Source organism: Stegodyphus dumicola, chromosome X2 (assembly GCF_044657685.1).
Source record: "Stegodyphus dumicola isolate Sdum_Otavi_A_Nest chromosome X2, ASM4465768v1".
Lineage (NCBI taxonomy): Eukaryota > Metazoa > Arthropoda > Arachnida > Araneae > Eresidae > Stegodyphus > Stegodyphus dumicola.
The window spans coordinates 118,919,440-118,945,520 of NC_140781.1; the positions used below are offsets into that span (position 1 = coordinate 118,919,440).

The 26,081-nt window shown below is 34.6% G+C and overlaps 2 protein-coding genes across 3 annotated transcripts in view; one reads left to right on the top strand and one right to left on the bottom strand.

The window, feature by feature from the left end:
• Positions 1-25,608, bottom strand: part of LOC118192123 (uncharacterized) — a 96,921-nt gene extending 71,313 nt beyond the window's left edge. For both annotated transcript variants that reach the window (XM_085808915.1, XM_085808913.1), the window contains exon 1: positions 25,502-25,608. The gene's annotated coding sequence lies outside the window, so the exon portion shown is untranslated. The remainder of the gene's footprint in view (positions 1-25,501) is intronic.
• Positions 1-26,081, top strand: LOC118192124 (uncharacterized). Its single transcript, XM_085808912.1, has 7 exons — positions 1-102; positions 2,318-3,733; positions 8,687-8,765; positions 12,300-12,992; positions 14,683-14,762; positions 14,876-15,034; positions 25,921-26,081. The coding sequence occupies exons 2-5, from the start codon at positions 2,450-2,452 to the stop codon at positions 14,715-14,717; spliced, it is 2,091 nt and encodes a 696-aa protein (XP_085665038.1). The 5' UTR covers positions 1-102; positions 2,318-2,449; the 3' UTR covers positions 14,718-14,762; positions 14,876-15,034; positions 25,921-26,081.

A 26,081-nucleotide genomic window follows, 5' to 3' on the forward strand; every position in this document is an offset into this window, starting at 1 on the left:
ACTGCCTCAAAGTCAAAAATATAATGTACGCCACTAGAGTTAAGAGGTACAGACATTACTGTTTAAGGCTTACATGGCTTTCTCCAATTAAAAAAGGAAATGGTAAGTGCTTTCTGTTTCTCAGGCTGCTCTTAATAGTTTATAAGAACGAAATAAAAATGCTGTGTTATCAAGATTAAATTTTAGCTTTTAGTATGAATTCCCTAAAAGCCATTAAATGTTTCAAACTTTCGCATTCATTGTTCTGAATATTATCCCTTTGTTCATACTAAATACATTTCGTTAAAGTAATTTCCATTTTCAAGTCAAATGAAATAACGATGAAAGCTTACTTGGAGTATTTTTTTCAAAGAAATTGAAGTTTATTTTGTAGGTAAAGGTAATAAAGTTTTCAAGACAGGAGTACAAAATGTGACCTTTAACAATTTGTTGCGTAATTTTGTCTAACATTTGACTTATCTTCAACGGTATATTGGCGATCGTATAACCTGAATGTTGCAATTCTTTAAATTCTTACAGTGTGAATTGCGAGGTTCTAATCCTAGTATAAAAACTATTTCTTTTTTAGTTGTTGTAGTTTTAAATTTTGAAAGTTACCGTCACTAACAGCAGACCTGTTTTTTATTTATTTTAACACGTTGAGCGCCACTCGTATTTTTTAGGCAATCTCGTTCCGGCCACGCACGCCGCTTAAAAGCGCTGGTATTATAGGGCCAGGAGTAATGGCCAGAAAAGACTTTAAGAGAGTTGTCACATTTTGTAGTAACTGTAATGGAGAACCGTTCTTATATTTACAGTGTTTCAATGAAATCCATTAGTTCTATAATGAATCAAAATTAAGTAAATTTTAAATAAGTTTCTTGTAATTCCATAAAAAAAGTGTAAATTTTATAGTTATATATCATGTTACACGCTATCAGCCAGCGGCGGTCGAAGAGGCCTAAACAGAAAGTCTGTCAGCCACAGATGGTTGACGTGGAGCTTAACGCGTTAAGCTTTCCAATTGCGCTTCTTATTGTTCAAAATATACCGAATTCATTGCTTTTGCATAAAAATTTCAACAGTGTTGTAGCATAATATCGGTAAGAATTTTTATAGTCTTAACATTTGCTTTTGATAGTATTGAATTCATGCTTTTCTGGTGTTGGAACTTTTATTAAGCAATGTTCTATTACTCTTAAGGAATGTCCTGAAGAAAGCATAAATTTTAAAGCAGAAGTCTAATCTACTATTTTCTCAAGTAAAAGGTACTATAAGGTGTTCTTTAAAAATCGTTAAACCAAAGTAAAAGCGTTTTGCTAATCGCTAAAAGTTGTGTTTAAGGGCTCAGAAAACAGCCAAAACATTGGCAAGAGAAAACACTGAGATTTAACCAAATGCTGAAATTTCTTATCTATGAGAAACCTAATTATGACGTCCAATTGATTGGAGGTATCAAGGTTAGAATATATTGATTACAAAGTATTTAAATTTGGCTTCGCTGTTGTAAAATGTAATCGGTGAACAAGCGAAGTTCTGTCGGACTATGCCCACTCTATATTACATCTTAGCAGGGTTAATATCTTGAAGCACGCCACACATACGTGTAATTATAGCATGTTGCATCCACCTTAAAACTATTAAATCTGTGTTTTCAGATCGCAGAAATTTTGAGGATTGTTTTCAGCAATATTTCCAAAGATGTATTAAAAATGAGTTCATAAAGGCCTACGGGATTATTGGCAGAAATGTTTATCGAAAGTCGGACGGCCAATTTCTAAAACACAACCTAGAAAGGCTGAGCAAATTTTAAATGGGGGAAAAAATTTAGTATGTTTTGTAGCGTATCCGGTTATCGTTTTGAATAACTTCAACTATAATTACTTCTAAACATCTATAACTGTAATATAATTAGCAAGATTTGTGTTCTTTCCATGCTTACGTATGTTCATATTCAAGAGAACTTTTTTATCTCGCTTAGCTCTGCATACTGAAATCAAATTCGACAAACGAATTTTTCATTTTATTTCATGGATTAACGCTTCGTTGTTTTCACCTTATGACTCTGTCCTCGCGATATGACTCGTCCTTTACTCTGCTTTCGTAAATTCACCACTTTGCAATAGCAAAAAAAAAAGTTCTATTTTTCAATAAAATTATGTGTTTTAAAAGCTAGTTTCTCATTTTTAACATACAGAAATTCTCGATTTAAGATTGGTAATATATTTCGGACACTGAGTGAGCATTTCTGCCTGGTTAAAGGGGCAAACAGCGAAGTGTTAACAATTAAATCTGCTTTAATCTCGTTTTCCCATGTAACGGCATATAATACTTTCAGGTTTAAACATGAACTGGAGCTGGTTCCAAGAGCAAAGATAAACTGGTTTGAAAACGTCCACAGTTTTTATGAAATTTTTCGAAGTGTTGAAACGTAATCATTCACGGTGACAAATTGAACTTTTATTACAAAATGTCGGCTCTCAATCCGCTGGCGAGAACTTTCGTTCCTGCAAATGCTCCTTCTAAAGACGGTTACATACTGGTTTTAACAATAAAACTTTTTGAGCAATTTATTAAATCCAAAATTGCCTGTGCCGACTTCCTACTAAAGAAATCGGAAATCGCAACCATTATTGAACATATCCTAAGTTGCAGAATAAATAAAAGGACCGAAACCTTAAGCATCCGGGCGTGCGTTTCTTCGAAACTTGCAGAGAGGTATCTTGTGCATCAACTTGATGATAGGCCAAGAGACCCATGGAAGGGTTCCTCATGGCGGCTTTCAAAAAAGCAAGAATTTAAGCTACCGAAGCCTACGATATTGTTAGTAGCATTTTGGGGTCTATACCGCCACGAGCAATTTCTGAGACCCACAATTAAACTAACCCACCGTCCGGAACGTTTCAAAGATAAGATTTGGTCGGTGACACCCGAAAATGGAAGTCTGTGGAATCCTTGTTCTGAGAATTCTGAATGTAGTTGCCCTCCGATGTTTGGTTACACATTGCCACTTGACTTTTTCGGCAATCCTTTTTCTTTGACCAGCTCCTGTAAGAGGAAAGAAATTCATGTTTGCAATTATCCTGAAGTCCCAGACGGTAATGAAATTGATGTACATCTGAACAATATATGCAATTATCCTTTAGATCTGGATGATGTGTTTGAAGATTTTAATGAAAACGACAGCTATCAAGAACTGAATTTGGACTTTTATTCCAATCAGCTGCAAGATATCGTTAATGATGTGTGTGAAATGTTAAAAGATTCGGCCGAGGGTGATATGAATTCCACTCCAGATTTGGATATGAATTCCACTCCAGATTTGGATATGAATTCCACTCCAGATTTGGATATGAATTCCACTCCAGATTTGGATATGAATTCCACTCCAGATTTGGATATGAATTCCACTCCAGGGATGGAGATGAATTCCACTCCAGGGATGGAGATGAATTCCACTCCAGGGATGGAGATGAATTCCACTCCAGGGATGGAGATGAATTCCACTCCAGGGATGGAGATGAATTCCACTCCAGGGATGGAGATGAATTCCACTCCAGGGATGGAGATGAATTCCACTCCAGGGATGGAGATGAATTCCACTCCAGGGATGGAGATGAATTCCACTCCAGGGATGAATTCCACTCCAGGGATGGAGATGAATTCCACTCCAGGGATGAATTCCACTCCAGAGTTGGATGAGAATTTCCAATTTGATACTGCTTCATTATGGGATTATTCACTGGACCCTGAGGTAAGAAATTATTACTGTTCAGAAGTAGGTCATTGAAAATTATTTAGTCTTTTAACCCTAATATTGTTACTGGTGCTCATAGGCGCTCAGCCGCTTTAGTAATTCTTCCAAAGTGGAATGTTCAATTGGTTTTGAAAACGCTGATTCTACATATTAAAAATTTGTCAAAACTGGCTGCTGAATCCCTTTTGATAATTTTGAAAATTACCTGTCGCTGGGAGTAACTCTATAGTAAAATTTTGAAATATCTTGAAATTCTGTAAAATTGGCAAAATAGCCGGTAAATGGTAAAGGTTGAAAAATATCGTATTTCATTGTTTAACACGTTGATCTCGGCGCCGAATTTGCTGTCCTTTCCGTTCTGCCGGCTGGTTTCCGTTCAGCCGGTTATCTTGGTACCAAAATCTGCTTAGTCCAGATTCATAACAAAATGTTGCCAAAAAAGTTGTTGCGTATTGTAATGTGTACAGCTAAGCCGTAGTTTTGTTTAGAATGCTTCAATAAATTTCATTAAAACTACATTTTATCCCTAATTCAGAATTCAAGATAATCTTGTTCATTTGCGGTTTTGCAGCTGAAGATGGTGGTTCGGTAAAGCCATCGAAACTAGTCCTGTGAAAATTTTGTAAATATAACGCTGATTTTTGTTGTTTGACTTCTGAATTAGTATTTATTCAGCGTGTTATTGTGTCTTAATTACATTTTATCCCATTTCATTGAGACTATATTTTTTTTAACTTTAATACTGTTGGCCACATGGAAAGTTCAATGCCGGGCTCAACGTGTTAATAGTCGGTAACTAATTCTATTTTTAGTGTAGAACTTCTTACATAGGCGTCTCTGTTCTGGTTGATTTCGTTTTCTACCTATGTCTTTAAATCACGTTCTTTTATGTCCGTACTTTGAAGTTATCTTGATTACTCTTTACGCTATTCATCTCTAATAATTTAGATGTGTTTGCAGGAAAGGAAATTAAATTTCCGTTTACCTTGCTTAAGCTATGCAGTTGCCAAATTTATATTCAACAAATGTGGATGACTTAATGTTTTATTTTCTCGCTTCATCTTATTTATCCTATACTTGGTCCATAACCAGCTTATTGATTGTTGCATGAAATTTGTCACGTGTCCATGACTGCAACACAGGGCATCTTGCTACAGTTTTTTTCAATTCCGAGCATTTTGCCCAAATTTTTCAAGTACCCTTAAATTTTGCTTAGTTTTTGTATTACTAGTTGAGTAATGATGCATATCTTTGCTTTTCATCTATTCATTTATTGTTTCTCTGCAAAATATAAATCTGGAGTATGATGAACTAGTATTCTGATACTTTAGAATGCCCCGAGGTAGGGGTTGCATAGCAAAAAAATTTCTTAACTGATTTTCCTCTCTGCAGGTATTAAACTAATTCCTTATATGTTCATTGCACCAATCCTTTAAAAAAATTCTAAGCTTAGACCTTCCTTGCGAGTGTTGTCCTATGACTTGATTGAATAATTTCATCACCTGGAGTTATAAATCTAAAATCTGTCTAACTGTATAATAGTCTCTTAACGAAAGAAAATTTAAGCCACACCGTCCTCGAATAGGTTCTAATCTGAGCCTTGAATGCATTTTATTCTCGTAAATCGTTCTTTCTTGTACAGTTTTATTTGTAGTTAAACTCCATTTCCTGAAGAGTTTACGTGAAACATAGTGTTATCGTTAGCTATAGCTACGTCTAATAAAACTGTCGTAAAAACTAACTTTCAGATTGAAAATGAGAATAAGTCATCTCACTGAGCTTCTTTTTTTAGTCTCTAGGAACAGTTATATTTTTAACATTGTTTCAATTTGAGTATCTGAGCATATCAAGTGACGGAGTTTTCACACATATGACGGGAATTCGCGCAATTCAAATCCAGTATGTTTTTGCATTCGGTTCTGGTGCGAATTTTCAGTATTGTCTTGTGTAATCTTATGAACATAATCTTAAGATTTTTAATGCATTTTCTTGCTCTTATTTTTAAACACGCTGAGCACAGTGAAGTTTTCCACAAATAGCTTTAGGATTTTACAAAGTTTATAATAGTGCTAAATTATTTTACTCTGCATTTTCTTCGTTTCACTTAAATTTAAGCTGCTTGAAGTAATTTTAAATCCAACAATTATGGCGAATGGAAGAGATTAAAACGACATGAAAATGTACTCTAAATTTGCAGTGCTTTGGGAAAAACTTCATTCTAAATGCTTCCATGTGTAACCTGACTCTTTTCAGTGATTAACATTCTTGTTATGTAGGCTGTGTGAGTGATGTTGTAAAACCTTGAAAATCCGATAACGATCATTCCGTTACGTCACAAGAGTTTGTTAAATCGGTTCAAAAGAGCTTTTTTTTGGGGGGGGGTGTAACTTTCAAGTTTCTTTTGGTTCTTAGGTACGTTTCTTAAGAAATAACTTCTACTACAAGAAGTCTTTCCGTTATTTTAAAGCCATCCATGCAATATTTAAGTTTGTAAGGCCTTTTCTTAAACCTGATTACTAAAGTCTCTCGAACCTGATTACTTGACGACATTGCACGATTCCCAAATATTTTTTATTTTCGAAAAATTTGTACGTTATATTATCTCATTATCATTATAATACTAACTTATGTTAGTAAAATAGCTTTAATGTACTGAAATTTTCATGTGGGTTCCAACAAATTTCCCCCATGTGTAACGTATATACTACAGTGTCCCTTAGAAAGTCTTCAGTGAAGGCATCCCTTCACTTAGGCAGCTAATCCTAGTGCGCTCTGCTATAATAAACTAAACCAAATGCTAGCTTGTTTCTAACCTGAAGTACCTTTCGTCTCACCAGTGCCCCCCCCCCTCCCAGCGAGGGAGCGACAAGAGAGCTTAATACTGCTATTTCGATCAGTGTTCAAATTTCCGGCGAACGGACTGGCTGCAGGCTGGTTTTTCCCATGTGTTATGTGAATATGAGTGAGTTTTCCTTAAAGCTCTCCACACGAAGATCTCTCGTTTAGGCAGATACACCTCGTGTGCTTTGCCGTAATCCAAGTAATCTAACTTAACCTACCCTAATTTCAGTACTTCAGTATATATATTTAGCTTAATTTTGCCCTTTCAAGCATGTACTTGAAGTGAACATAGTTCTTTGAGACTTCTTTTATCTATTAAAAAAGAAAGTAGCCTCTGCATTAGCAAACTACACCGTCGGACGCTTTTACGCAAATTTAAGTAAATTTTCTTGATGTAGAATCCATTTGTAATTGGAACAAACTTTTTACCAAGTAACGTTTCTTGTCCATTAATGCAAAACACAATGTAGCAAATGGAAATGTTGAAGCGAGTTATGAAATTGAATACCGACTAATTATTTAATATATCTAATTTCTCTTGTTGAATTGCTGTCTTTAACCTGCAATGTTTTGAAACGATCTAGCCTACATAAACGAAATAACTATATTTGGATTTTATAAAGCACTGAGGGGTACGTTTTCGTTATAAAACAAAAGTGGAAATTCATTTTCACTCTGTTAATTGCTGAATATTAGAAATTATTTTTTCTGTGCGTTTCCGTATAAATAAAAATTGGAGCTACAGGTTACCTATTTTCACTGAAGTTAGTGTTCATTCAAATTTATGAATCTTTTCCCCAACTTATTTTACCTAATCTGCTTCCATAACATATCGTGGTATTTATTGGAATTCCAGTTTTACGGTTCCCAATTTTTATGGCAGGTTTTAAGTGTGCTGTTTTAGAAAAAAGCCCTTTAGCAATTTTTTCTCCAAGAAACTATTTTTCCGATCTATAAATTTCACTGCCATCTTCGGAAGGAAATGAAGGGGAAACGAGTAATGCACGCTTATTCATCTGAATTATTAACTTTGAGTGCGGTAGGTTTTGTTAAATACTTCAGCAGATCTACGGTGTGTGTACCTATAATACTTAGTCGGGCCTTTCCTGACAAACAGATCCTAACTGAATAGTAGTTATTCCAGCTTATTTATTCTCTTGGCTATCGGGGTTATTGCAAGACTCACTTGCAATATATTATTAAGCATTTTTAATACGCAACGCAAGTTATCAGGACTCTTACGATACTTCTTACTAGCATTTTATAAAATGCAAGGAGCTATGGAAACTTCAATTTTGTAATTAGTCTCCAACGAGTAAAATTGTTTGTAATAGCGCAGTAGTATTGCGAATTTTTATGAACAAAATTCGTAAGGAAAATTCAAACTTAAAAAGTGCCTGGGAAGTGCAAGATTCAGAAGGTTAAGAAATCTTGCATTAGAACAGTAACGTAATTTAGCATTTTCATGCCTTTATTTTTTAAGTAGGGTAAGTTTATCAAGCTAGCGACATGTATCCAGACAGCTGGCTGTTTTACTCCGGTGAACATACCAAAATTCGTTTTTTTACATATTAGTCTTGTCGCAGCCAGAGGATGTTTTTCATAAAAATAATTATCAAATTTCAAGAAGTTTATTATATGCTATTAAAGTTAGGCATTTAGTCTAAAATCAATCAGTAAACCTATTTACACGCGGGTTTTTGCTTTGTTCCGGTGGAAATTTGGTGGCGATCTTTATAAAAACAATCATTCCCTCTAACGATTGTACGACAAAATGCTGTATTCCTGAAGAAATTTTATCGCAGTTTCTTGCATTGCAGCAAATCGCCCAAGCGCATATTTCAGAATTAAAGTTTGAGACAAAAGGTTTATCGGTAAAACCCGTCGGAATTGGCAGAACAAAAAACGCAGATGAAAATTTTAACTCTTAAAACTGGCAATTGTTATTAGCATGTTTGCCAGAGAGTGCCACGTCCTGAAAATCTAGCGACTTCTAAGCTGGCTGCTGTAATATGCAAATTCTCAAAATTTGTAAATATTAAATGCTTCAGCAAATATTATGCCATGTAAAATTTTATATTAATATTTGAGGTGATTAAACTTTTTCAGGTACCAAAGCTGTTTAACACGGTGGCAGAGGATAATGGTTGCCATCCTTTGTTAGAGATTCGGGATTCTAATGATGAAGGTTAGTTTTTAACTTATTCATTACTATAAAATGTGATTAAAACTTTGTCTAAAGTTACTGAAACTGTTCATTTAGAAATAACATATCCTTCACTAGTGTACATAACGGGGATCTCATGAGTACTTAACGGATGAAATGCGCTATGCGAGTCTTGGTTACCTACATTTACAATGGAGATTGAGCATATTTCACTTTAAATCATTTCTGCAAATTTGTTTAAAATGCATGTTGAAAAATTCTAAGAGCAGAACTTGATCTGTTATGAGACTAGGTGGTTAAAGGAAACGGCTGCCTGCCTTATTACTTAATAGTCCTAGTCAGTTGGTACCTCTCGGTTACTTTCTGCATATAACTTTGTGAAAGTTTTAGCATGGGCGGTGAATAAGAGGGATTTGTAAATACAAAAGCTTAATATATTGATCTCTGTAGAAAGTCTAATAGATAAAATATAAAACAATTTAAGTGCAGAATTCGCGTCGATATTAGTTTCATGGGGCTGGTTTCTAATTTAAAAATTAGAGCTATAATCGCTGAAGCCAACTTTCTTTTAAGCTTCCTTAAATTAGTCTTGGAAATAAGTACCAATGAAGTGATCGGAGTAATTACTCCTTCAGTAATGTATTTGAATTTTGCATCTAAAAAGGTGGAACATTTAAAGTGTGAGCATTCTACTAACTAGACTAATGTGAATCTCGTTCAATTCCAGAGTGAGCCGCTGAGGCGATTACTGAATGCTGGTAAGTTCGACTTCGCTTCAAATTCCGATGAACTTTTGTCTGCATAAATTTTGATGTTTCCCTTATGGCGTATATACAAGCTAGTTCCTAGAACTTTCTATAGGAAACTGGTTCGTTTGTAAAGTATGCTCGTAATATGCCACTAAGGAGGTCCATCTCAAAAGTAGAAAACTTTTAGAGTACTTTTGGCTCAACTAACCAACCTCATCCAGCGCTGAATCTTACTTTCTCTATTTAAGAAACTAATTGGAAGTAAATATCTAGGATAAAAACTTAAGTAAACTTCCGGTGCAAAAGTTATGTTGCTAATTATTGCATTCTTTTTAATTCATTTGGTGTAGTTTTGTAAATTCTACAGCAATCTTGTTTGAACACTACTTTATTTGGTTTCAAGTAATTATTTCCCTTGCAGTATAGTGCTTGGGTCTCAAGAATGCTAAACTATATTAATGCTCATTTCAACTAGTCATTAAAAACACCATTTTTTTATATTAAACCTGCACATGTGAACATTTAGCATCCAATAATGCTTACGAATCGCTTAAATGGAAAGATTCAGATGAATTTTTATTAAGTTGTCTAACTGATGATAATTGGTGAATACACAATAAAATTTATTTGGAATCGGGATCTATGAATGGCTGGAATCATCGAGCAGCGATGTCTCGTCACAAGTTCTATTCTCGAATACTGTCGGGACTGGCTGCATGCTTTTTACAAATTTTCTCATTAAGCCCGGCCAGTTTTCCTAGGAAGTGTCCTACATGAAGGCATCCTTTTGGTTTGTCCTTTTCTAAACTAACAGACCTTGAGCAGACCTTTGTCCAGTTTTTGGTCTCTAACTGATTTTTTGGCTCTTGCCTAAATCCTTCTCAGATGGCAAACTACGAGTCGAGTATCTCCAAAATTTCTCTTAAAAATCTAGTAGTTAAAACTGTTTCTTTGGATTAGCTGCTTCCAGAAACCAATAAGGAAAATTAACTCTTAAAAATTTGTACGAATGAGAATCCTCTGAAAGAAAGACTTTCGCTTCTCAAACCCTGAATAAGCAAACAGTTCAGGTAAGACCTGTATATTTGCAAGTATGATTCTAAAATTTGGTTATTCCATCATAAACTTTTAAATTAAATTAGCTTCTTATGCATCCTTTCAGCTATCATCTCAAAATGTTTACTTTTAGAATATCTTGATCCATTCAAATATTGGCAAGATTTCATTTCAACAAAGCCCTGTGGAATCGAACGTTTTGTTTCTTTGGTCTTTAGTTATCCGGAGATGTAAAACTGATAATGCGCTCTAATTTAATCGCCAGTAGAATGTAGTCCAAACCGGTTTAGTAGTCTACCGGGCCAGTCACCCACTCATCGATAAATATCAATATTTTTCGTATAGAAAGTCTTCCGTATATTCGATTAAACTCGATATTCAACCAAGAATTAAGGGACAATTGTTCCTGAAAATTATGTTTTTGTTCTTCATTAGCAAAGAAAAGCTCTTGAGCGATAATTTCGAAATGAATCGGAAAAATGTATTCATTGCAATTAAAATTAAATTTGAAATGCATAAGCTATGCATTGCGATAAAAAAAGGTGCTAGTTCTTTGCTACTTCTGGTTAATTTTAAAAATATGTATACTTGGAGTAATTTTTCCGGGTATTTAACGAAAATTAAGCCAAATGTCCATTCTTCTTGACGTAGTTCGCAAGCGACTACTAAGATTGTATTCATATCAATAATAGCTGCCTATAAGGACAGCAGCAATTTTATTGGAACTGCCCAAGTCTTTTAATCACAAGGTCAGCACAAGCCCACGACGTATGCTCAAGACGCTTGTCAACGATAAGTGCATTTGACGTGACCACGACAATTATCCTCTTAAAAATAAATACCGTGGTCAAAAAGCAAAATGTACTTGCCGTTGGCAAGAACCTTGAGCACTATATGGGATAGCTCGACTTTAGTTCAGTTGAGAGCTTCTCGGAGAGACGGGTCCGAAAGTCACCCACCCCTCTACCACAACCTCTTCAGAGTACTATAGGCTCGTCGCATGTTTAGTGTCCACCATCTCGCACAAACAGTATACATTTGCAAACGTCCATACTATCTACGCAATCCCGGTTGGGCGCTAATTGTAGTATAAGCTTTAGTTCAACTGCTTCAATAATGAGAGATCTGGGATATGTAGCAGCTAGATAATACCCAGATTAAATATAATGCATGATTCATCAAGTCTTTGTTATATAATTCTTAATGAGCCTGCTTCCGCAATTGAGTTTTATTTGCAACCACAAACTGAATACTAATAAGCTGAAAAATTATTGTACCAAATTCGCAACAGAAGCAGTTCTCGTATTAGCAGCCGAAAGTTCTGTTTGACCTTCAGAAAAACCTTCTGTTCAGAATTTTCCGATAACTTGCCGGTGAATGAATTAGAAACTCGTTTACGAAGGCATCTTAAGATTCTGAGGCAGACATGCTTAATGTTTTGCCGTAATTAACTTTTGAAAGAATGGATTAAACCATTTTTTCGACAACTTGCAAGCAATGACAATTATGCAATATAATTAGTCTGTAAATATCTGAAATTAACTTTATTCTAACCTGCTGGGAACCGAAATGTCTGCGTTCTATTTTTTAAACTACAATATACTTCGAACAATTTGTTTAAAAAATTGCTCACTCGGCAAGTTTTCTTGGCATACATATGTTTTCAGTTGAATGCTTTCGGGAAACGAAATGTTATATATTGACCTTATTTTTAGAAAATTTAATACTATCTTTCAGTTACATCTTTCAGGTGTAGAAATTGCAGACGTTATACGTTGCCTGTCTTCTGAGCAGTTGATTGAAATCGAATCTGACACTAAACAAAAGGGTGTTGATAAACAAGTTTTATGTAAAACTCCTTGCAGTGTCTGGTGTGATTGTTTCGTCAAAGCTTCCAATTCGTTTTCCACAACTGAGAAGTTCGTCGACTTGCTAAGCTTTCCTACTACTGGGTTTGAATCGACAACTACGAGTGAATCATCTGATAAAATACTTAGCATGAATAGCCCAAAATTTCCTCGTGAATTTCCTTCATCCAGACCATTTTTTAAGAGATCGCTGTCGGTAAACGATACTGAAAGTGTTTATAACGAAAGTTCTGTGCTTGAAAAAACTCGTTCGCAAGATTCTGTTAGCTGGTCAACTGAGTTTTCTTACCCTTATATGGATTCTTATTGTTCCCTTAACATGCCTCGTTACGTGCGAAGTGTCTCTTGGAAAGATAGCGATAGTGGGATAATGTCCCACGGATCTTCGCAAGAGGACATTTCATTTCCAGCTTCAGAAATGAAGGACTATTTTCGCTCAAGTAAGGAAAGTGTAATTTCAACTGACGATGAGCCTATGTGGGGTCCTTTCGGTGGCGCAAACAGCCTTTGGCAACATCTACCGGACTGTGTCCCATCGAACGACCAGGTCAATAAGCATGGTCAACATAAACGAGGTAAATTAAATTTAATATTTATCCTAGAAACCTTTCTAGAGTAAGAATATATAAAAAGTAAATTAACACTAGGCTCATGATTAGCGAGTGATGTATTTACCCATGCTTAAAATCTAGAATAACCATGCTAGGGTAAGACCTTGCGTATCTGCCTATCTGAAGTAATTCTTTCATTATTAAAATTTGTTTTAGAATGCTCAAATTTCGAGAATTTAGAAATTAAGAATACTCTTGAACTTCTCATGGAACTAAGAATATATTTCACTTAATAGCAAATGGTTAACTCGCAGTAAAGTGCTCTTATTGTAATTTGGGTTAGAATCAAGAAAATCTTGAGCATTTGATGTTAATATTTTCAGCTATTATAGGTAGAACACTAGCGAGATTAAACTGCAAAACAATCTGAGGTAATAAGAGTACATTGTAATGCGTATCAAATACCCGGGACTCGTGAAAAATAGCCGAAAACAAGATGTCAAGAAATAAGGTTAATTTGATACGATATGTATAAAAACTAATAAATATCGCAGAATTCGTAAATTTCATGATTTCAAATTACCATAAATCTAATTTTGAGAATGACTACTCTTGCAAGGATCCAAATAAGCATTCTGTAATTCCGTTACATTTGTTTTTCTTAAACATTTTCTCCACAAACATATTAAGATCTTGGTTATTAGTCTTAAGGTGGAAACAAATATGTCCATTGGACCTAATCATCGAATTTACCAGATAAATCACCATAGGAACCGTCTGCGTACCGATTTTAAGGATTAAATCTCCAATTATACGAAATGGCGTACCTTAAAACTCCTAATTAAAATACGTAGGGAACCATCATAAATATCCTCTAACATTTATTTGAAACTAAATATCCTTGAGTAAATCATTAAACAGTGCAGAAACACGCCTTTATGTAGAACAATATGCTATGAATACATTTAAGTTTGTTTTTATTATTTCCTAAGATAATACTTTTTGTATTTCTAAAAGTTTAGTATCCAACTCAATATGCTTAAACTTCCCGAATGAAAATTTTTAGATTCAATTCGAGAAATTGCATGCGCAGCAGTTTAAATACATAGATCAGGAATCTGCTGATAACTTTTTAAAATGAAGCTTGGAGCTCTAAATTACTCGCCTATTTTCCTGAGGCCGAGGTAAAGTCGTTGAGCAACCGTAGGTTAGTTCGACCAAAGTTCAAATCAATACGAAGCTCTCTCTGCATAGAGCATTTTCATGGGTTTTCTCCATGTACAACATGAATACAAGCCAATTTTCCTCTAAGCTCTCCCTGAAAGCACTTCTTACCTTAGACTTCGCGTGCTGTTTAATCGATTATAGGAAATGGAATTTTTTATATTAACCAATTCTACTGGAATGTTGTGGAAAAGTAAATAACCCTTCTCCCTCTGTAAATATTTAACTGTTTAGCTGTAACTTGTTTGAGAGTTCTGTTTTTGCAGAATTAAAGTAAAACTAATCGCGTATTTTTAGCTGCTTGTTGTAGTATTCATAATTAAAAATTCACTGCAAAGATGCGTCAGTACTGAACAGATGTTTCACTGAAAATAATCCGCTTTTCTGATGAAAAGCAATAAAATTCTTTGTTCTTAAAGCTAGATATTATCCTTATGTGTTTATCTGTGGTTATCCATGTTTGTATGTCTAACACTTCGTCTCTTTTCAGTTCGTGATCTGAAGCGTTTGAAATCATTAAACTGAGAAAGACTGTACTAAATTAACAAGTCTGCGTTTCGGGCTGGAAAGGTAAGTTTCAGATTTAGTTCAGTGTAGGCAAAGATAAGGATTTCGTAAGTCCTGTGACGTACGTAATCTGCAATGAATTAAAAAATCTAGAATAGGATATTTTTGGTTTTCAGATCAAGCAAGCGTCAAACTGTTTTCAGATGTATGCTCTAAAGCTACCGTTAACCTTGTGAACTCCAAGCTTGTTTGGTCTAGGCCGATGACTAAGGACCGATACGGCATTTTAACATTTTACTGTTCTATAACTTGCAAGCAACGTGCTTGTTTCTCAAGTAAGTATTGTTATTTCTAAATTTTAAGTGTCTTTCTGTACCATTTAGTAATTAAAATAACCAAGCTATTTCTTAAGTTTAGAAATATTTTGTCTACAATGAGCTGATGACTAAAGTTTATCTCTGCAAGTATATTTGGTGCGAAACCATTCAACAGAAAACTGGCACATGGTTTCCTGTGCTGGAACAGTATATGAAATGTATAGTTGTATATTTTAGCGTTGACAAATCTTAGAATCTCAAAGTGGGTTATGGGAAGTCTGTTTTCCAGGCATCGCTACGCTGATGTTTATGCACAGGGTATCCATGAGAGAATACAGTAGGATAGCATGTCGCATTCGGAAGTTTGGAAATTAAGAAATGTTTCTGTGCAACTCTGACGCCATTTCTGGCTGGCCAAATAGTCATGGCTTAAATGAGTTCTCTCTGCTACATACCGCCAGATTTAAACTATGTTTCATTTTGTGCAGCTGTATGAAATTGTGCGCAAGCATGTCCTTCAGTTAAGCTGAATGCGCGTAGTTATCTGTAGCCTTTGAAATTCGGAGCACACCAGGCATCTTTGACCCCACTAACGGCAGAGTGGTTTAGAGCGCTGAATTCTGTTAGTTCAAACTTATACCAATGGGTTCGCTGCGTGAGTTTCTCGTGGTGTTAGTCATGCGTGATCTGAATGCTAGCTAGTTTTCGTTAGAAAATACTGCAATAAATCCCCTTTTTTTGGGGGGGGGAGATGGCCCTGTCGTGCTTTGCCATTTTCAAATAACAGAGCTAAACTTTTCAGTGTGTCATAATCCAACAATGTAATGCTGTTTGTCAATGGTTTGAGCCTTTACCAAGATAATCATGCAGATCCAGGATTGCATTATATTTCCCTTCATTCGGTTCGCTAGATGTGACATCACAGGGCCTTGGAAGTCGCCTGCTTTCTAAACGAAGTAGTGCACAGAAAATATTCCATTGGTATTTCTAACCTCGATTATACCATGTAACGTCTTCTGGGATTTGCTGTTATGAATTACCACAAACTCCATCGGTAAGAATGAATAAAAGCGTTAAACACTGTTAGTTCGGAAAGGTTCTGCAGAAGGGCTGGCTGCATAAAGTTTCCGCATTTTCCCTCGTGCGCAACGTACAGCGGCTACAAAAAGTATTGGCAATTGCCTATAATTTATAATATTACCTAACAAAGGAAATGCTTCACGACTTTAGCTGGATATAACGAACATAGGAGGTAATAAACACACAAATCTAACGAAACTTTCAATTTAATATGCGATTTACACAAAATATACAACAAAAACGTAAATTTGCATGTCAAAAAAGGATTGGCAAAGTTCTAACTGCTATGCCAATTTTATGTAGAGGTCACGTGTTTAGACTGATAAGAAACCCTATTAGTATAAATTCTGCAGTGCTACTTCAAAACTTTTAAAGTTATTTTGCTAATACTGTGATAAAATGGTTTCGAAGTCGAATGAATTGGATGTTAATGTTAGAAACATGATTATTCAGCTCAAAAATGATCGTGCTATAGGAATATAGTTGAACATAATTTTATTTACTGTTAGACAGTTCAAAGAGACAGGATGGACGGAAAATAAGAAGTGGCCGGCATCTGATATTTTCTGCAAGGAAAAATGGGGCATTATTAAAGAGGTTAAGCAAAAATCCTAAAATAATTGCACCCTAGTTAACCAAAGATGTTGCTAATACTTCGCATAAAACTTTTGGTGTAAAGACCACAGAATTTCTGATCAGAAGGAAGTTATGGAAGGGCAGCTGCAAAAAAGATCATTTCAGAAATAAAGAGGAGAAAGGGATTAGATCTTGCAAAATCTCATTTTAATTTATCAGAAGAATTTTGGAACGGTATTTTGTCCGACGAATCGAAGTTTAACCTTTTCGAGAGTGATGGACGACAATGTGTGGAGAAAGCTTAACACCGAACTGGGAAAACATTTAACACCGACTGTAAAACATGCTGGAGGGAGAGTCGTAGTTTAGGGCAGTATGGGGGCACAAACGGGATTGATAATCTGTGCTTCATTGACGGTATTATGACAGCCCGCACGTACATTGACATATTGCGCCATAACATGAAATCCAGTGTCCCAAAAACTTGGCTTAGGAACATCATTTGTGTTTCAACAGGGCAATGATTCTAAGGATACGGTGAACTTCATCTTGCAATAGTAACTCTATAATCCTCCTTGCCAGTTGAAGACACTGCCTCAATACCCTGATATAAACTCAATTGAAAATTTGTGGCACAAATTTGACCTATAAGTCGGGAAACGCAAAATTTCGTGTAGAGATGAGCTTAAGCGTATACTCCTCTAAGAATGCCCCAAAATTCCCAACAGAACTTTGGTTTTGTCTATGAGGAATAGATTACAATCTCTTATAGATGCAAAAGGTATGAATACAAAGTATTGGGTTTTGTTCTCATATTTTGCTGTATGATCTTGCCCAATACCTTTTTGACATGCACAAAATATACAATAAAAACGTAAATTTGCAAGAGGCATATTAAAAACGAGTTTCATTATATTTGTCTTTATTGCCTCCTGTGTTCGTTATGTCCAGCTGAAATTGTTAAGCATTTCCTTTGTTACCTAATATGATCAGTTATAGGCAATTGCCAATACTTTTTTACCCACTGTATATCATAGCCAATTTCTTAAGTATTCTCTAAAGGAATCTCTGTCCAGCAATTAAACCCAGAGGGTTTTTGATTCATTTTAACTCATTTTAACTGAAACTTTTGTATGCTAAATTTGTATAATGAATGGTATGTTACAGAAAATGAAATTTCAAAATACATGTTAAATTATTTCATTATGAATCGCTTGTATTCTCACTGTTTGCTGTAATTACTTGTATTAACCCTGCATTGTTTACATTACGTGTTTATTATATCGCTGCATGGCACAGCAATTCTTAAATTATAATTAAATCGTAACACACCTGTTAGAATGTTGCATTTGGAAATTGATTTAATATTCGCATAAACTGCAATAATTGTTGAATATTTTAACTCAAAATGGTGAATTTCGCAGTAGTGTCATCGCATTTTATATTACGATTTTTCACTGATAGTGCATAACTAACTAGCAGTATCTAGAATTCGAGATTGGTTTTTCTATGTTAAGGGATATACATTCTTCCCCTTAACTTCGGTTTCCTGTAATATTTTTAATCCGTACTTTTTCTTAATGACCATTTCGTGGCAAGTGGAGTGTTTCCTTCCATTGATTTGGACGCTTAGATTGTGCGCATATTGGTGGCAAAGGATTAAAGAAACCAATAATGTCCAAGTTTCATAGCGCTCTTAAAAGCGATTTGGGTAAAAAGGTGGAGCTGAAAAATATAAATGGTAGTTCAGAACAATAAAATTTTCATATTTATGTATTTAAAGACACGAAACTAGAATATATTTAGCTGTTCTCAGTCTTTCAATAACACTAAAATTAAGATTTTCGTAAATTTGTTAAGGTTCAAATTACTTATTCACACCTGGCCGTTAGTTTCAGTCAACACAATTACGTGTGGTTCTCAATATGCTAACGTCTTGTACCAGTGTTTTGATTACACTTGCCATTGAAGAAGCGTAGTTTAAAACGATGAATCAATCTCCCCTCCTACCTCTGTGTCCTATTTTTGGTCATGATCTGCTAATACTTCGCAAAAAATAATCTCGGTATTCAACCACATCTGTTGAGTAACCGGTTCTTCGTCTCAAGTTTTCGCGTTGCTGTTCTTCAGTCGCCTCATTTATAGCCTTTGAATGAAACTAGTGCGGAGATGCCCGGGGTTCTGTTGCACCTCGTGATCTAAAAATTATGTTCTTCCGCCTTATGAAATTTAATTTTGCCGCCGGTCTTAGCAAATTGGCGCTCTGTGATCTAGTTCACAAGGCACTGAAACGCGTAAATACGCATACTACGCACATCGGGAATTGACGAAAATGTCTGCCGGCTTTTCATTAATCTTTCACTAGCCTCGTGTAAGAATATCTTCGCATACTGTGTCTGGCTTTTGTTTTACTAACGTTTCGGCGTCAAAAAAAGTCGGTCTGATGAAGTTCATTAACGTTTTAAATTTTGGGAACTAAAATTTTATTTCGTAGAATCGCATTACCTTACGTTTTAAAGTCGACCAGCGGTAAGATCGCTGAATACTATCGGGGTTCAAATCCCAGTGAATGGACTGGCTGCGTGAGTTTTCGGGGTTTTTCTCATGTGTAACGTTTAATAATTTTCGCTTAATCCTCTGCTAATGTTTCCCTTCCTCTAGGTAATCTTTGAGTAGCTTTCGCTTAATATAACCTTACCTAACCTTTAACGAACATTTTCTTCAAATTGTTAAAGTAATTTTAAAGAAAACTGGCATCTTTTATTATATTATTAGGACGGATTTCTCATTTTGAATGTTAATGTTATGTAACCGTGGAACCAAACTCGGAACTTATTATAATAATGACATAATATAGAATATATAATAAAATTAAACGGATGTTGAACCCAACTCAGACTTGGAACTGCTGAAATTTTTAACTTCTATAATCGGACTCCTGCAGATGTATTAGGACATCTGTTAGACTGTAAGTTAGAGCATTTGTGTGCTTTGTTGATCCTTGGCAATCTTTTTACACATGTAATTAAATATGCATCGCAAAATTTCTCTTGTTTTATACGTACGGTTGCTGAAAATTAAGTTCAAAGCATTTTGCTTTTCAAAAGTGAATTCACAATTTAGTAATGACTTCAGTATCTATATATGAATGCAAGATCGAGATAATTGTAGCGCCTCCTTGACTCACAGTAATGTTCAATTTACATACTGAATTAGGCTTGGCTTTGGTTATGATTCCTTAATTTAAATTACTGCTAGATTTTGCTTTTTAAATCGATAACCTTAGCATGCTTCAAGAGTTAGTCTAACAACTTCATTTTATCTGTAACTTTAAATATTTTTCAGGTCATTCTGTTTAGATACTTCTGCCGTGAAAATGCATTATTTCATTAGTCCTTAAAAGCCTTTCTATTGAGGTTTTCCCATTATGGACTACAATGCAGATTTTGTAGAATAATCTCCTTCGGAAGCAAGAGAACAGTTTGAGTAACTTTCTTTGATCTTATTTGGTGCTGGATTTTTTCAGGGTTATAAACAGTTCAACCTTCACATTGCCCTTTTAAACGAAGGTTTCCAAAGATGCGTTCCAAGAATACATTAAAGTAAAAGCCCCAAGGGTATACGAGAACCGAACACTTGTAGTTAGTATCGGGTTCAAATCTGTGCGAACTGGCTGGTTGCATGAGAGTTCTTAGTTTTGTACTGCATAGAAACCTCATCCGTACTAGTAAAAGCAAAGTAAATGCATGTTTCATTCCATTTTTTAAATGGAAGACCTAAATATTTCGCTAATTCAAATTATTTAAGAACCAGGCTGCATGTGAAGATTTGAATATTAACTAATTTCGCATTTATTCTACACAATAAAATAACCAACTGGCAGTAAAATAATTCTTTAATTATCTAAATATTCTAAATGATAAATTTCTTAATTCATTATCTGATATTTCACCATAATAAAGGAAAGTTTCTCGCAAATAAACCATGTTACTGAGTAAAGGAACAGTTTTGCTCAAAACAATATTTTATAAATTATTCCGTTTAAATATTCCAGATCTATTAAATATACCTTTTTTCTCGTAATGTTCGTCTGAAGATTTGTAATCTAATACCAGGTAACAATTGGCAAAATCTGTTCATTTATGGCTTAAATAATTCCAAAATGTCACGGATTTTAAAAATAAGTCATTAACTATTAAAAAGCTCCTGTCGTATGAAAGTATAGTTTTGACGAATCAAGGATGGAAATAATTGTAACATCTATCATTGGTCTAAACTGTGGCTGGCGTTTTTATCAATCTGGTAATCTGAAATTTGCATTTTTCCTTAATAGCTCTAAGCAGTTCTTAACTTGTCAAAGGAACGGGATAAATAACTGCGTTTCTGCCACTTGGGACTGAAAATATTACTTTTAGAAGAGATCATAACAAGACACTTTAACAATTCTGTGCTTTCATGTAGTTTTAATCCTCGCTTACGTTTATTTTAATTAACATCGGTCAAGTGCTAGCAATATAGTTTCATAAGACTCTATTCGATCTTTTATGTGCTGCTCTTGATAGGTGTGTAGAAAATAAGAGTTGCCCTTTAATGCAAAGAACGTGATAGGTTAATAGTTTATTTATTACATATTTCACCATTAAGCATTATACTGAAAGGGATGGGTGCCCCGTGGAGCACGTTTTAGGGGAAACTGCCTCATATCAAAGTTACACATCGAGGAAAATCACGAAAGCGCCTATGCAGCCACCAGCCTGTTCGCCAGGACCGAACTACCATTCTTCAGCGGCTTTACAGCTGAGCCGCTGGTGGGCTTTAAGTTGACAGTTTGAAACCATTTTGGTACCTCAAACTGCAGCTTTTTCGCAGCGCACTCTGTTCTGTCTCGTATCCTTTTCAGGAAAAAGCATGTGGGTTTAGAAGAAAAGTAATTGATATTTTTCACATTGCAGTACTATTCTACATCAGAACGAAAGTCTTATTTTTTCTATTAAACGTAACGTTGGACGGAATTTAAACAAACGTTTAATTTGTAATATAAACGGAAGTTCTTCATATACGATCTGAAAATACCGACTGCGTTGTATAAAAGCATGAACCTGCGCGTCATAGTAGGACGGTTTCCTGAATACAAAATCCATATATTTGTACTTGCAGGTCTTGATTTTACCTGAAACTATTTTTATGCAGTCTGCGTAATTTGCTGTTGGCCATTTTAATTTTATTTTTGTTAGTGGAATGCAGTATAAATGCGTTATTTAGGAAAAATTGCATTCTGCGTTTAATTTTCATAAGTATGATTTACCTTTTCAGCAAGAGGCCCACCAGCGGCCGAGCGGTAAAGTCGCTGAACACTGGTAGTTCGGTCCGAGGTTCGAATCCCGCAAACGGGCTGGCTGCACGGGCGTTTTCGTGGTTTTCTCATGTGTAACGTGTATACGAGCCAGTTTCCTTTAGAAAGTCCTCCACGAAGGCATCCCTTCCCTTAGGCAGATAGCCCTAGTGTGCTTTGCCATAATTAAATAAACCAAACCAACCTTTTCAGCAAGAGCAAAATATTAGGAAACTGAACTTTGAATTAACTTTATTGATTGAATAGTGATGAGATATTTAGCTGTAATGAACTTGGTTCTAACTAGTTAAAAAAAAAATATCGAGAGTTCAGAAGATCGTAAAGAGTAGAATTTGCAGGGACGGAAAATATGTAGGGACCACGGATCTACATTTTCGTTGGTTTAATCGATAAACTTAACAAACTTAAGATGGATTTTTACTTTTTTCAATACTTGTGAAAACTCCGAAGAGAAGCTGTGAACTCGTGTCGTGTTTTGAGAAATTATCCATTAATGATGGCTCATTATTTTGTTCTAAACAGTTCAAGAACACAGTAACAGACGCCGCAGGATTTGTTGCTTAAACTCTTGGCTGTTTGCCACCGCTTTTAAAGGGTTTCAATTTAATTACCCGTGATTGTCATCATAATTGTACAGTGGCTTTCGAAAAATTTTCAAAATCTGGAGTGTGTTTGAAACCTACTGCTTTGCTAATTTTAAAATTATTTTCAAATTCGTTAATTATGGCAAAATGAGTGTTAAATATAAGACTTGGCTACCAGTTCTATAAAACTGCAACGTTCGTCTAATTTTGTGAGAGCAGCTGCTACTGCCATCTGTTGGCTACATTGTGAACTGATTCGAATGTATATTTTGTCTTGGCACAAATCTTAATTTGTGCCTAATCAAAATTTGATTTCATGTAGTGTTTCAAATGACTGGCTGCATTTTGAACTGATTCGAATATATATTTTGCCTAATCAAAATAAATTTTAATTTAATGTAGTTTTTAAATGACTAAGTCACTTACATAAAGAGTCGTAATAATGCATTATTCAACTTTGGCATAGCCTAGGGATGGCGGCCATTAGAATGCGAAATGGATTATTTGATGCATATCACTATAGATGAGGATACTTAATCTCCATCCTAATTTCTATCATGAGCTCCCAAGCCTTCTAATCTTTCCCCGACCATCCCCCTCTCGACATATTTTAATGACCTCTTGATTCAAAGTTTTGGAAATTAGATCTTGGTTTAAAAAAGTGAAATTGAATAGCAGTGAAATAATAGTTAATATTTGACCGACCCTTGTAAAGTAAGACTTTAAAAATAGCTTTTGCATTAAGGGAGCAACCTGCTTTAGAGGGGATTTCGTGCTGGAAATAAACGTAGGTAATACAGGGCTGTCTTAACTTATGAGCCTGCTGAAGCAGTACCGTGACCTTCGTGAATAAATCTTCTTCCAGTTGGCCGTGGCAATACCCAGGGGGTCACCACAGCCGACTGTATCATGGCCTTGAAGCGAAATCAGTTTCGGAAGGTCAAGTGATCGAAATAGTCGATTTCTTTCTCTTTACCATAATCCCGGAGTTAAACTTTACCGAAAATAGTAGTTTGTATTAAAATAAATATAAGTAAAATTAATAAACGTGAGTAGGTCTAATATTAACATTAAATTTTTCATAGTGCAATATTTTTACAGGCGGTAAAAATGCATATCTTCAATAATTTTTTAAACAATTTGTACTTCGTTTATGTAACTAAAAATATCATTGAGAATCACCTCATGCGAACTTTATGTAATTTTCATAAAAATGAAATTCATTTATGTAATATGAATCAAATTTATTGCCAAAATAATATAAAATCCACATAAGGGGGGAATTCAATAGTTTTATGGATGCAAATTTTAGATTTTCATACTAGTAAAATAAATATTAAGGGAAGAATTATTTTGTAAAACTCCATGCCGCTACCATCGCATCAGCTATATAAATTTTTAAAAGTCAAATACCCATAGTCATCTCTCTTCACTCCATTCACTAATAAAATCTGCATATCTCAATTTTATCAACAGGAAAATGAATTAAAATTCCTTAAATGCTAGAAAATTTGAATATAAAGATGAAATTACATGCACGTTATACTATAAATAAATCTTTAAAGATAATTTCAAAGAGCTAATTGCATTCATAAAAAAGGATAGCCATCTATTTGTACCAGTTCCAACTTTATGTTGAATCACTTTTTCCAAAGCATCCAAGAGATAAGTGATTAGGCTTGGTTTTTTTAAAGTGATTTCCCCGAATTACAGGCCTATACCACTATTAAAATTAAATTCATAAAACTTGGAGCTGTACCATATACATGCATACTACATATTATAATCTATGCAGAAACAAAGCATAAATCAAAATAATTGAGCTATTAACTGAAATTAAATTTTTTAACATTTTTATATGAACATTTTATATTGATTTTGTCATTTTTATATTTTGTATAATTATTTAACATTATTTTACAAGTTATCAAACATGTTTTCTAACAGAGTTTGTAAAGTCATTCCACAAGTGCAAGAATCTGTTAAAGTAACTGTATAGTGTACTAACCGTATGCAAGATAACTTATATAAAATATCCATTTGCTTTCCTGACATAAGAAATGTGTTTTCCATGTTTTTAAGAATTTCACCAAATAAGAAATATACAATTGAAGATTTTAATAGAGTAACTTCAGATGGAAAACTTTTAATTTCCCCCTTATCTAATTCTTTAAGAAAACCAAAAATATCATCTGCTGTATCTACTGAATGAGTACTTTGAAACAAGTCCTGGCAAATATTGCATTTTATCACCCTTAATTTTTTCATGGCATCATAACCTGAAACATAAACTAGCACTGCTAAAATATCAGAAAAAACATTTTTCTATAAAAAAATCATTAATAAGTAAATTTGAATAATTAATATTCGCAAAAGTAAAGATAGAATCCTTATCATAATCTGGTAAAAGAGACATTCATATTTGATGATGAAATTATAAAACGAAGCTTCTTCTCATTTTCTAATTGTAGGTCATTTATTTAATAATCTGAACCTGACATTTGCCGATACATTTCAAAACGTGATTCAGGAACATCAGTTTGAAATTTTCCTAACAATATGTATTCAGCTTCATACTTTTGAAACAAACATGGAATCAATTGAATGAATGCATCTATGGTTGTTATTAATGCCTGAAATGTTTGTGGTGATAAAGTTTATTTTATTGGGACAGAATGTCAAAATATGCCATTAGAAAGTAATCAAAATAAGGAATTCCTAATGTACTATTCCAAACAAATATTCAAAACAACACTATGCGAAAAGTCCAAACTAATGTATTCGATGTTATGTTAAAACGAAATTACTTGAATAGGATTGAGAACAGCTACAAATTTTCCCAAATCTAAAAATTAAAAAAGTATAAAACAAAGTATATATAAAAATATTTACCTTAGCGTAAGTGATTTAAAATCACTTAATAGCAAAATATACATCTAAAAAATCCGCCACCACGGATTCACAGCCATACACTACCACAACACATCGACCATCTCGATCACGTGACTTTTGCGCTTCAAGGCCATTATAGAGTTGGCTGTGGGGGGGGGGGGGGTCACAAGCGTAAAGGGTCCGTATTCTTATCCATCTACGATTGTTTTATTCGAGGGCCAGCAAATTGGTGTACCCAGAGGCTCAACACTGTTAAGACGGCACTGGTTTATTTCTATATTAAAAAAAAATCTTTCAGTTCAGCCATTTACTTACGTAAACATCTGAAATTTCTTTCGCCATTTATACTTAATGTAGAGCATTCAGAGTCGTTTAAAACTCAATTTATATTGATCACAATTTAATTCTTTTTATTGCAGGTGTGACTGTCTTCATCTTGTATTGAAGTACTTGAAATGTTCGATGCGAGCTCATCTTTGACGATTTTAGATTTATATTCTTCGTGAAATATTTTATATTATAAATATTACCAACCTTTTAAATGGAAATTTTAGACTTGAAATGAAACTGCTTTATTTTA

Coding starts and splice junctions, on each gene's coding strand:
- LOC118192124 (XM_085808912.1), top strand. CDS start 2,450: ATGTCGGCTCTCAATCCGCTGGCGAGAACTTTCGTTCCTGCAAATGCT. Junction 3,734..8,686: donor ATTATTCACTGGACCCTGAG/GTAAGAAATTAT, acceptor AAACTTTTTCAG/GTACCAAAGCTGTTTAACAC. Junction 8,766..12,299: donor TCGGGATTCTAATGATGAAG/GTTAGTTTTTAA, acceptor TACATCTTTCAG/GTGTAGAAATTGCAGACGTT.